The 10,582-nt window shown below is 54.7% G+C and overlaps 1 protein-coding gene across 1 annotated transcript; it reads left to right on the forward strand.

Annotated features, from left to right (window-relative positions):
* Positions 1–211: 211 nt before the first annotated feature.
* Positions 212–5,358, forward strand: KLHDC8A (kelch domain containing 8A; the record flags this gene model as incomplete). The annotated part of the gene is made up of 5 exons (XM_080358309.1): positions 212–587; positions 2,257–2,421; positions 3,818–4,033; positions 4,406–4,507; positions 5,165–5,358. 5 exons carry the CDS (start codon positions 212–214, stop codon positions 5,356–5,358), a joined length of 1,053 nt encoding a protein of 350 aa, XP_080214435.1.
* Between the last annotated feature and the right edge of the window lie 5,224 nt (positions 5,359–10,582).

A 10,582-nucleotide genomic window follows, 5' to 3' on the forward strand; every position in this document is an offset into this window, starting at 1 on the left:
AGGATTCATGGAGACGCAATGACAGGTACCGGTGGGTGCTGCTGCGCACCGGGGGTGGCGGAGGGTTCGGTGGCTGTGGGAGGCTGGTGCTCCCATCCCTGCCAGCAGCTCCGGATGCTGTTTGTACTTTGTTTGCTCTTTTATTTTAATCTTTTCCCTCTGTTTTGCAGCGCAGGGCAGGGACTGATGCTTCCTCACCTCACCGGCCACCATGGAGCTGGCGAATACCAAAGACTTCCAGTGGAAAACCCTCGCCCCGCTCCCCAGCCGCAGGGTCTATTCCACCTTGGTGGAAGCTGGCGGGCAGGTCTTTGCCATCGGGGGCTGCGATGACAACGGGGTCCCCATGGATTGTTTCGAGGTCTATTCCCCTGAGGCTGACCAGTGGACCTCGCTGCCCCCCATGCCCACGGCCCGCGCCGGGGTGGCCGTGGCCACTTTGGGCAAGAGGATCATGGTGATCGGAGGGGTCGGAGTGAATCAGATGCCGCTGAAGATAGTGGAGATGTACAATGTAGACGAGGGCAAGTGGAAGAAGAGGAACTCGCTGAGAGAGGCGGCCATGGGCATCTCGGTGACGGCAAAAGGCAAGGAGGGTTCGGTCCTCCCAGGGCAGGGAGGGATGGGGAGGGTCGGCATCAGTTGGTGCATCAGGCACAAAAGCTTTCCTGGCAATGGCACAGGGTTTGTTGTTCTCCAAAACCGTTTCTGTTCTTCTAGAAATTGAACCCCATGTATTTGTTATATCCTGCTTGCTAAAGGTGGCGGCTGAGAGCATAGTCATAGAATTGCTTCGTTTGGAATTGACCCTCAGGATCATCGAGTCCAGCCATAACCCAACTCTAGCATTAACCTATGGCCCTAAGAACCTTGTCTAAACACCTTTTAAACCCCTCCAGGGATGGTGACTCCAGCACTGCCCTGGGCAGCCTGTTCCAATGCCCCACAGCCCTTTGGGGAAGAAATTGTTCCTAAATCCAACCTCAACCTCCCCTGGTGCAACTTGAGGCCGTTTCCTCTGCTCCTGGCGCTTGTTCCTGGGGAGCAGAGCCCGACCCCCCTGGCTCCAAGCTCCTTTCAGGCAGTTCAGAGATCAGAAGGTCTCCCCTCAGCTCCTGTTCTCCAGCTGAACCCCCCAGGTCCTTCAGCCGCTCCTCATAAATAAAACCAGATAAACCCTGGGGCTGCTCAGTATCATCAGCCCTGGACCATAAAGGGTTGTGGCTGTGTTGGTACCTGGGTTATTTTGGACAGGTCCAAGCTCCAGGGTCTCGAATCAAACTTCTCCAGGGTTTTGTAGCAAATTCCGGTCCTTACATGCTGCAGATGCTGGGCAAACAGGAATGGTGGTGCTGGCTGCGTGAAGCCAGGCTGGGAGCACCCCAGCTGAGCTGCAGAGCCAGAAGGGATGGTCTTGGAGCCGCAGAACAGCGTTGGTTTGAAGAGACATCCCTGGTCCAAACCCAGAAGCAGCCAGGAGAGAGTCAGCTCACAGTCATGGGCTCAAATCATTGTACAAGCTCCCACGTCGCTCCCCTCTGCAATCCTCACCGCCACCTTAAATGGGGCTTGTTAAAAGCCCATGAGGCTCTGCCTTATCGGCCCATCTCATTGTTTAATTTCCAAGCAGAGATGTGGAACATTGATTTCCTTTAGCAGGCTCTGCGATGCTTTTGGAGAGCCTGGGGCTGGGAGCCGTGTTCCCGAGCAGCGCGCCTGGGGTCAACCAGCTCCCCGCCGGGCCGGGATTACAAATCTAATCTCCAGGCAGCTGCTTTGAAAGCTGCTTGAGTTGTTTGCTTAAGTGGGTTTAAAAGCTACCGTCAAGGAATGTTTTAAAATAATGTTTACCATCTCGGAGATGTTTTTCTCTGAGTATAAGCTTTCCTGATTGATATGGCAGGGTCAATTTGGTGTGAGAACAGAAATAGCGGCTCAAATCCTTGCAGCGGGTGAGCTGGTCTCTGCTTTTTCAGCTGCTTTGTAGGGCTGCCCACAAGGGCAAGGCGGCTGTCGCTGTTCTGAATCGTGTCTGTGGGGCTGTAGTGCTTGTTGAAGGAGATAACGTGGGTGCTGTGCAGGTAGGACTTTGTTTTGGAGAGCTGGGTTTGCCATCAGCCAGACATGGATGTAGCTGATACGGATTTGATGCCAGAACTCAGTGGGGCAGAATAGGAGCTGTGTTTCTGATGCTTTCCTATAATAATTTTGTGGGGTTTTCTGTATTGTTTTCCCTTGCTTCTTGGCCCTGTCCAGACTACAGAGTCTATGCGGCTGGTGGGATGGGATCCGACCTGCGGCCGCACAACTACCTGCAGCACTACGACATGCTCAAGGACATCTGGGTGTCGCTGGCGGCCATGCCCACACCCCGCTACGCTGCCACCTCCTTCCTGCGAGGCTCCAAGATCTACGTGCTGGGTAAGGAGCATTCTTGCCTCCTCCTCCTCCTCCTCGGGCACCGCTGGGCAGCAGCTCTTTTGATCTGAGTGCTGAGAAACCTCGCTGGAGGTTTGAGGAATGCTCCTTCCCATCCCTGCCTGCTTTCTTATGCATTTATAGAATCATTTAGGTCGGAAGAGACCTTCAAGGTCATCAAGTCCAACTATTACCCCACCCCTGGCACTGCCCCATGTCCCTGAGAACCTCATCTCCATGTCCAACCCTCCAGGGATGGTGACTCCAGCACTGCCCTGGGCAGCCTGTTCAATGCCCCACAGCCCTTTGGGGAAGAAATTGAGACATTCAGAACTGCTAAGCTTGCAGCTGTGGGTTTGGAGCGGGGCTGTTGCTGGGTTTGCATTCACAGCTCCATCGCAAACCCCTGCACCCTCAAACACCATGGGAGCTCCCAGGTCCCACAGCAGCTCTTGTCTCCCTGTCCCAGACCCATCAGTGGCTGGCTGAGGGTATAGCTGGTCCTTTCCTGCTCAATTTGCAGCTCCATGACTGTAGTTGAAAGCCCTTGGACTCAACTAGTGGGTAAAAATACTTTCTATGCTTTTTAGACCAGCAAAGTACCGTGCAGCTTCACAAAGGGTCTGCCTTTGGTGGAGGAAAGACCTGCTGTAGCTGGGAAATGCTGGACTGACCCTTTTGCAGGGGATGATTTTCAGTATATTTGCCTTACACGAAGGAAAACTGAGGCAGAGAAATGTTGCTGTTAGCTCAATGGCCAAACAGAATATCAGGATCAAAATGCAGGAGTTCTGAGTGCTCAAGCCACCAGACAACCCTGGCTCTCTTTAGGGGCTACCAAAAAAGACTCTTTGATCTATTTTGCAGTTTGCTTTGCTGCTGGCAAACAGTTTGTGGGCCCAGTAGTGAGCACAGGCTCTGCCTTCAAAGGCAACGCTGAATATCTGAGCCGAGAATAGCTGTATTCATCTGCATCCGAGGGCTGGAAGAATGAAACGCGGCTTTGGCGGTGGGAGCAGCAGCTGCTCTGGCTCTCCTGCTCCATCAGGAGCTTGGGTTTGCTGGATTGCACTGGCCCCAAGCTCATCTGAATTGCAAAGGGCTCCCTAAGCACCCATCCCTGCTCTGATGTGAATTTGTCTTGATTAAACGGGTGCATATTAACACCTTCCTGCGCTAGCAACCCACTGCTGCCAGCGTGGAGGGAGGCAGAGGGTGCGATGGAGTGAAAAATGCGGATAAGGAGAAGCGAGCGCGAGGGTGCGAAGATGCGGGTGACTTGAGAGCTGGGGAAATCAGGCGCTCAGCCTGCCCTGGGAGGCTCCTCTGCTTCCTGCTGCCCATGGATTGGTGCTGTGAGCCAGGTTTGACCCTTTTCCTTCCATCTCCTCCGCCCCAGGTGGAAGGCAGTCCAAGTACGCTATCAACGCCTTCGAGGTCTTCGACACCGAGACCAGATCGTGGACCAAGTTTCCCAACATCCCCAACAAAAGAGCCTTCTCCAGCTTCGTGCCTACAGAAGACAAACTCTTCAGTCTCGGGGGCCTGCGGCAGGGCCGGCTCTACCGACAGCCCAAGTTCATGAGGACCGTGGACATGTTTGACATGGAACAAGGTGGGTGGACGTCCCAGCTCTGTCCTTTCCGGAGGAGCAGGGTGGGTGGCACACAGGGCTTTGCTGTCTTTGCAGAGCTCTCATCTGCTGAGTCCTGGGACTGCTGGCACCTTAAGCCCAGCCTAGAGGAAGGCCTGCGGTCAAGATTAACAAGTCGGGGCAGCAGCAGGGGAAAACCATGGTCCCAAGGCACTGGGTTCAACAGCTCCCTCCTGATGTGGTGGTGATGCTGACCCTTGTGTCATGGGGTTTTACTGCCCCAAGGGGAAGCAGCAAAATGATGCTCCTACAAGCAAGTAGGAGGTCAGAGAGGCAGATGGTTTTGCGGGAGTGGATGCTCCTGCAATGCCCGCTCTGTCCTGTCCCTCCCAGGTGGCTGGATGAAGATGGAGCGCTCCTCCTACCTGAAGAAAAGGCGAGCGGACTTTGTGGCTGGCTACCTGAAAGGCAGAGTCGTTGTGGCTGGGGGACTAGGTGAGGCACTGCGGATGGTGGGAACACTTTAAAAGCATCTGTGAGTCATTTGTTATCATCACAGAGGGGAGAGATCATGGCCCTGGCTGCTCGGGGGAAGCAGGGAAAACGCATCCCATAAGTGAATGGGGTCCGGAGCACAGACACTGTTCCAGAGAAGATAAGAGATGGTCGCCCGTGCTTCCCTGGTGACCCAGTGCCTCATTCTTTTTTTCGTGAAGATGCTGAAGGGAGTGGAGCATCTCCCGTGTGAGGAAAGGCTGAGGGAGCTGGGGCTCTGGAGCTGGACAAGAGGACACTGAGGGGGGACTCATTCATGGGGATCAATATGGAAAGGGGGAGTGTCAGGAGGATGGAGCCAGGCTCTTTTCAGTGACAACCAGTGACAGGACAAGGGGCAATGGGTGCAAACTGGAACACAGGAGGTTCCACTTAAATGTGAGAAGAAACTTGTTCCCGGTGAGGGTGTCAGAGCCTGGCCCAGGCTGCCCAGGGGGGTTGTGGCGTCTCCTTCTGTGCAGACATTCCAACCCGCCTGGACACCTTCCTGTGTAACCTCATCTGGGTGTTCCTGCTCCATGGGGGGATTGCACTGGATGAGCTTTCCAGGGCCCTTCAACCCCTGACATTCTGCGATTCTGTATTTTGTCCTTCCAGGAAACCAGCCGACTGTCCTGGAGTCCGCAGAGGCCTTCCACCCCGAGAAGAACAAGTGGGAGAGCCTCCCCCCCATGCCCACCCCGCGCTGCGCCTGCTCCAGCATCGTGGTGCAGAACTGTCTGCTGGCGGTTGGCGGGGTGAGCCAGGGCCTGAGCAGCGCCGTGGAAGCCCTGTGCCTCTCCGATTCCTGACCCTGCTGGTGCTGAGCAGCTGCTGGTGGGGCTGAGTCTGGGGGAGCATCACCCAGCTACCAGGAGCCTGGTAGCTAAACCCAGCCTTGCTCTGGAGCCAGGGCTGCTGTTCCTCTCCCTTGTGGGCACTGACGTTCCAGCCCCATGGAGGGAAGGAGCATTTTGGCCAGGGGTCCCCTCCAGTCGTCTTCAGAGCTCTGCGGGGAAGCCCAAGTGAAGGACCAGCTCATAGTGTCTCCTACCAGCAGAGGGACTCTGGAGATCAGGGCAGGTGCAAGTCCCTCCCTGTGACCATCGTCACCCGCTACCAGAGGCAATGGGTTCAGAAGTGTTAGGAGCATCCAGACAGGTCAGTTGTGGCTCAGGGAGAACTGAGGTGACGTTGCCATCTCTGAGCACCCTGGAATCGACGCGTGTTTCCCTGCACAGATCCCCTTGGCTTGCAGCAGGGGAAGCTGCTAACCTGCAGCCAGATTCGGGGGATCATTCTCTTGCCTTCATAGCAAGGCTTTTCCTGCAAGCCTGTAGCATTTGATTATCCTTTTGCCAGGAGCCAGAGCACTGCTCCTGGAAGGGATGAATACCCAAGGGACTGTTCAGGCTAGAGGGAAGACCTTCTTGGCACAGGACTAGCACAGATACTGCCTTTGTCATGTTTCACACAGGGATGGCTTTGCTGCCAGTGAAGTCAGAAGCCCCTGGCTATCGCCTGCTCTTTGGTTTTGTTCTGCCCCTGCAGTTTGCAGGAGGGCTGTCCACACCGTGGGGTTATAATTGTAGCTGTAGCAGTTGCACCATTAAAAGCTTGTCTTTGGAGAAGCCCAGCCTGTGCTGTGGGCTTTAGCATGGAATCGTTTTGGTTGGAAGAGACCCTCAGGATCGAGTCCAACTGTTACCCCAACCCTGACGCTAACACATGTCCCTGGGAACCTCAGCAGGGCCTGGCCATGGGGACCCTCACCCAAACCCTCTTCCTTGGCACATCCTGATGCATCTGCTTTCATGCAGCCTCTAAGAAAAAGGTTTGACCACATGGTGCAGAGGTGCAAGATGTGCTCACAAGCCCCACTCTGAGCCCCCAGTGACAGAGGGATGGGCTTCTCCCTCCCTTCTAAGAACCACACAATCATTTTGGCTGGAAAAGACCCTCAATATCATCAGGTCCAACCATAACCCACCCCTGGCACTGCCCCATGTCCGGAGAACCTCATGTCCGTCTGTTCAATCCCTCCAGGGATGGTGACTCCAGCACTGCCCTGGGCAGCCTGTTCCAATGCCCCACAGCCCTTTGGGGAAGAAATTGTTCCTAAATCCAACCTCAACCTCCCCTGGCGCAGCAAAAATGATTGTACAAAAAAGTGGGACCCAGGCTGAAAAGGGGGACCCGGGGGAGTGAGCGCAGCAGCCGTGTGTCGCTGCTGTGTCCCATGCCTCGGGCTCTGCCCCCTCCTTTGTCCCTTTCCGACGTGTCCATCCCACTTTTAAGGGGGTTCTGCGGGCGGGGGGGTTCCCGGTGCTGCTGCGGGGGCAGCTGCGGCCCCGCCGGTCGCGGATCTCCGAGGACACCGTGCGGCGGCCGCGGCAACGGCAGCACCGGCCCGGGGGGGCGGCGGGGGCCGGGACTCGCTCCGGGGATACCCTGAGCTGGGACCCCCGGGCCGGCTCCCGCCCCTCCGGGGGTGGCGGGGCCGTTCCCGGCGGTCGGTGCTCGTTAGGATGTGGTGAAACGAGTTGGCTCCTTCTGAAGTGCAGCCCTGTGAGCTCCCAGTCCCCTCTCTCTGATCGCAAAGCTCGGATGAAAGGGGAAAAGCCCCAACTTCCCAGCTAATGACCTGCTCGCTAATTATTTCCATCCCACCTGCTCGTCTCTGGCTGCGTACGGAGGTGTCTGTCCCCATCCCCTGTCACATTCCCATCCTGATGCACTGCGTACGGAGGTGTCTGTCCCCATCCCCTGTCACATTCCCATGCTGATGCTTTGTTCGTTTAGACACCGTGTTTTGGAAAGTTGTATAAATGCAAATATCTAATTGCAGAAAGGAGCTCTCCCCCAATGCAGAAATGCAGCTGTGACCCGTGGTGAGGAGCACAGAGCACAACATAGACCATTTTGACCCAGTGCAGTCGGGGTGGGGGTCTGGGGTGAGATCTGCTGGGGGCTGAGGCTGCAGGGAAGGGTGAGGGGAGCACCAGGGCCAGGGATTTCTGTCTAACAGCATCCTGGGATGATGAAAGGTCTCCTGGGTCTAGCAGAGCTGCAGGAAGGTGCTAAGAGCACCCATCTGTGTGTGTGCAGCCCTGGGTGGCTGCCTTGTGACCCCCTAGGAGGCTCAAAAAGCATCCCTTTGACCCGCAAAAATTGGAGGGAGAGAGGGAGTCTCCTTTTCTAAAACAAACCCGGCACGGCAGATCTCCATTTCAGCCGGCTCTGCATAGCTAGGAGTCTCTAGCTCTTATTGAAGTGTTTTCCTTTGTCCTCAAGGAACCTTTCCCACACACGGCACAGCCTGATGCTCCTCCGCTCTTGCTTTCTCATTAGCCCTGAGCCCTGTTGATTGCAGCGAGGCCGTGCTGGTCGCGGCTCAGCGTTTGGCGCTGCTGCGCTTGGCTTTGTTAAGCTGGAGCAAGGGGAGGAGGAATCCGCTCCCTTTGTCTGCCTGCAGAACAGCTGGGGGCTGATCCTTTGCTTTCTCCCTCTAGCAGAAAGGCTGGAGAGAGTGACAGACAAAGCAGCGTCATGGGAATAAACCCGCTCTAGGACTTAATGAAGAGATGTCAGGGGCTGGGGACACGGGAGGAGACGGTTGGTAATCAAAGCTGGGGGTGTGCCGAGCGCTTAGAGAAGGAGAGAAAGAGGAGCTCTCCGAGGGGCAGCTTAGCAAGCAGCAGGTCAGCTGCCTTTGTAGTGAAACCCAAGCTCTCCTCACCAAACAGGGTCCCTGGCGTGTCCCCAGAGCCCGTGTCCCCGAGCAGGTCCCTCTGTGGCGCTGGGTGCTGCTGCCTGGGGCTGCTTTTGCCCATGGTGGTGCTGTGCAAAGCCAGGTTTGTAAAAAAGCTCCAAACTTACATGTTGTTCGGACTTTTCCATGTGTAGATCCCACCCTGAGCAGCTCTCCCAGGAGTTTCTTTCCATATCTATCCCAATTTCAGGGGCTGGGGAGCTTCCCAAGCAGCTGTTGAAATGGAGAAATAAACTTAACAGCAGAGTCAGTTATACTGTTAAGCATCATTCTTTATTTTATCAGTGCTGGGGAATGCTGGGGATCATCCTTCATAAGTGCTCCAATGACTGGATGCTCTTGCGTTGCTTATATTCACATAATACTAAGAAATAATTTATGATGTAATTATTAGTTAAATACTAAGCACTCTCCTTCTAAACAACATATCACTTCATCTTCGGTCTCCCTCTTGTCGTGCAGAAGGATCTAAAGCTTCAAAAATATCCCCTGGTTTTGCAGGTGGTCAGAAAGCATTGACCATGTCAATTGGTTAATGATGGGTACATTTTTTATAACTTAATCACAATATACATTAATTTGACAGCTTCACCATGAGCTCTTGCTGTGACCCCCAGAGTGCTCCACAGCCACATCCTGTTCCATCTACTGCTTTTCCCCTAAAATCTGCTGGGAAAGACGGCTGCTGAGACTTCAGACACATCCGGCACGTATCTGCTACTTCCAGACAACACCCACTCGGAGACCTCTGTACCTGAAGGACTGAAGCACTTTCCCTGGTCATAAGCTTGTTTGCTCTTTACGAGCAGAGATCATAAATGGTTTTGCAAACACAGAGAGGTAACCAGGCAGCAGGAATGTCAGAAGAGTCATCGTGGGGACGATGGGTGCCCAGCAGCGAGCTGTTAGGCAGCACCAGGTTACTTAAAGTCCCTTCTGGGCTCATCAAAGGCTGGAAGGAGATGCTGTGGGACTCCAGCACAGTCACCTTCTTGCCAGCCACCCTTGGGAACCAGCCGCCCTTCCCTGGCTCCTCTCGGCTCGTGGGAAATCCCTTCTAGCGGGTGAGATTCCCTCCAGGAGCAGGGGAAATGCCCCGAGGTTTCCCATCGCCTCTACGGGCTCCATGGTGGCATCCACCAGTCCCAGCATGCTGGCAAACACCAGCCGGAGGATTAAGTCTTTCCACTGCTGGTTCTCACAACTCCACCTCGAATCCTGCATTTTCTCTGCCTTGTTCCTGTGGGAAATAAGAGGCTGCGGGAGATAATCTGCTTTTGTTTGGAGCGAAAGGGCTGTGCCCGCCCTCCAGGTGATGGAGATGTGACCGATGCCAAGGCTGGGGAGCAGGGAGGTAAATCAGACGCGCCCCGACTGTAAGTAGGGGGTTGTTTTTAAGCAAGCGCTGTGCTTGTTTGGGCTGAGCGGTGCTGGACAGGCTCCCGTTCTCCTCCTGGTGCTCTGAACAGCAGGTGGCATCCCTGTGCTGAGCTGGACCAGCACCTCCCAGCACGCATCCTGCTGCAATGGGTGCTGGGCTATGCTGCTGGGATGGACGGCAGCCTGGCTCCAAAATCCCACATTGGGTTGTGTGGGGATCCTGGTTAATAGCACAAGGATCCAGCAAATTGTAAAAAAATGATGTTCTGCGTCTTCTCCAGCATTTTGTTCTGATGAACAGGCATTGCCTCTGAGTCCAAACACCTTGCAGTAGCTATGACAGAGCTCTCTGCAACTGCCTGAAAGGAGGTTGGAGCATGGAGGAGGTTGGTCTCTTCTCCCAGGTGATGAGACAAGAGGAAATGGCCTCAAATTGTGCCAGGGGAGGTTTAGATTGGATATTAGGAAAAGAAATATTCACAGAAAGAGCTGTTGGGCTTTGGAACAGGTGGAGTCACCATCACTGGAGGGTTGGACAGATGGAGATGAGGTTCTCAGGGACATGGGTTAGTGCTAGAGTTAGGTTATGGTTGGGCTCGATGATCCTGAGGGTCTCTTCCAATCAAAATGATTATGTGGTTCTATGAATTTTGCTTTCAGGTCCTTCAAGCAGATGGTCTTTAATGCTGCTGCACAGTGTCTGTCAAGGAATCCTCTATGCCGTTTGATCCTGCCCTTGCTTGCACTACTGCAGCTCCTTGAGCTCTGCAACCCATCTCCAGGCATTAGGTAGCTGCGGAGTTTCCTTCCCAGCTGCAGGTGGCACATGCTCTGCAGCAGGTGATGCTCAGCGCTTCCATCTTCAAAACTAATACTTGATGGAT

The sequence above is a fragment of the Nesoenas mayeri genome (genome assembly GCF_963082525.1).
Source record: "Nesoenas mayeri genome assembly, chromosome: 23".
Lineage (NCBI taxonomy): Eukaryota > Metazoa > Chordata > Aves > Columbiformes > Columbidae > Nesoenas > Nesoenas mayeri.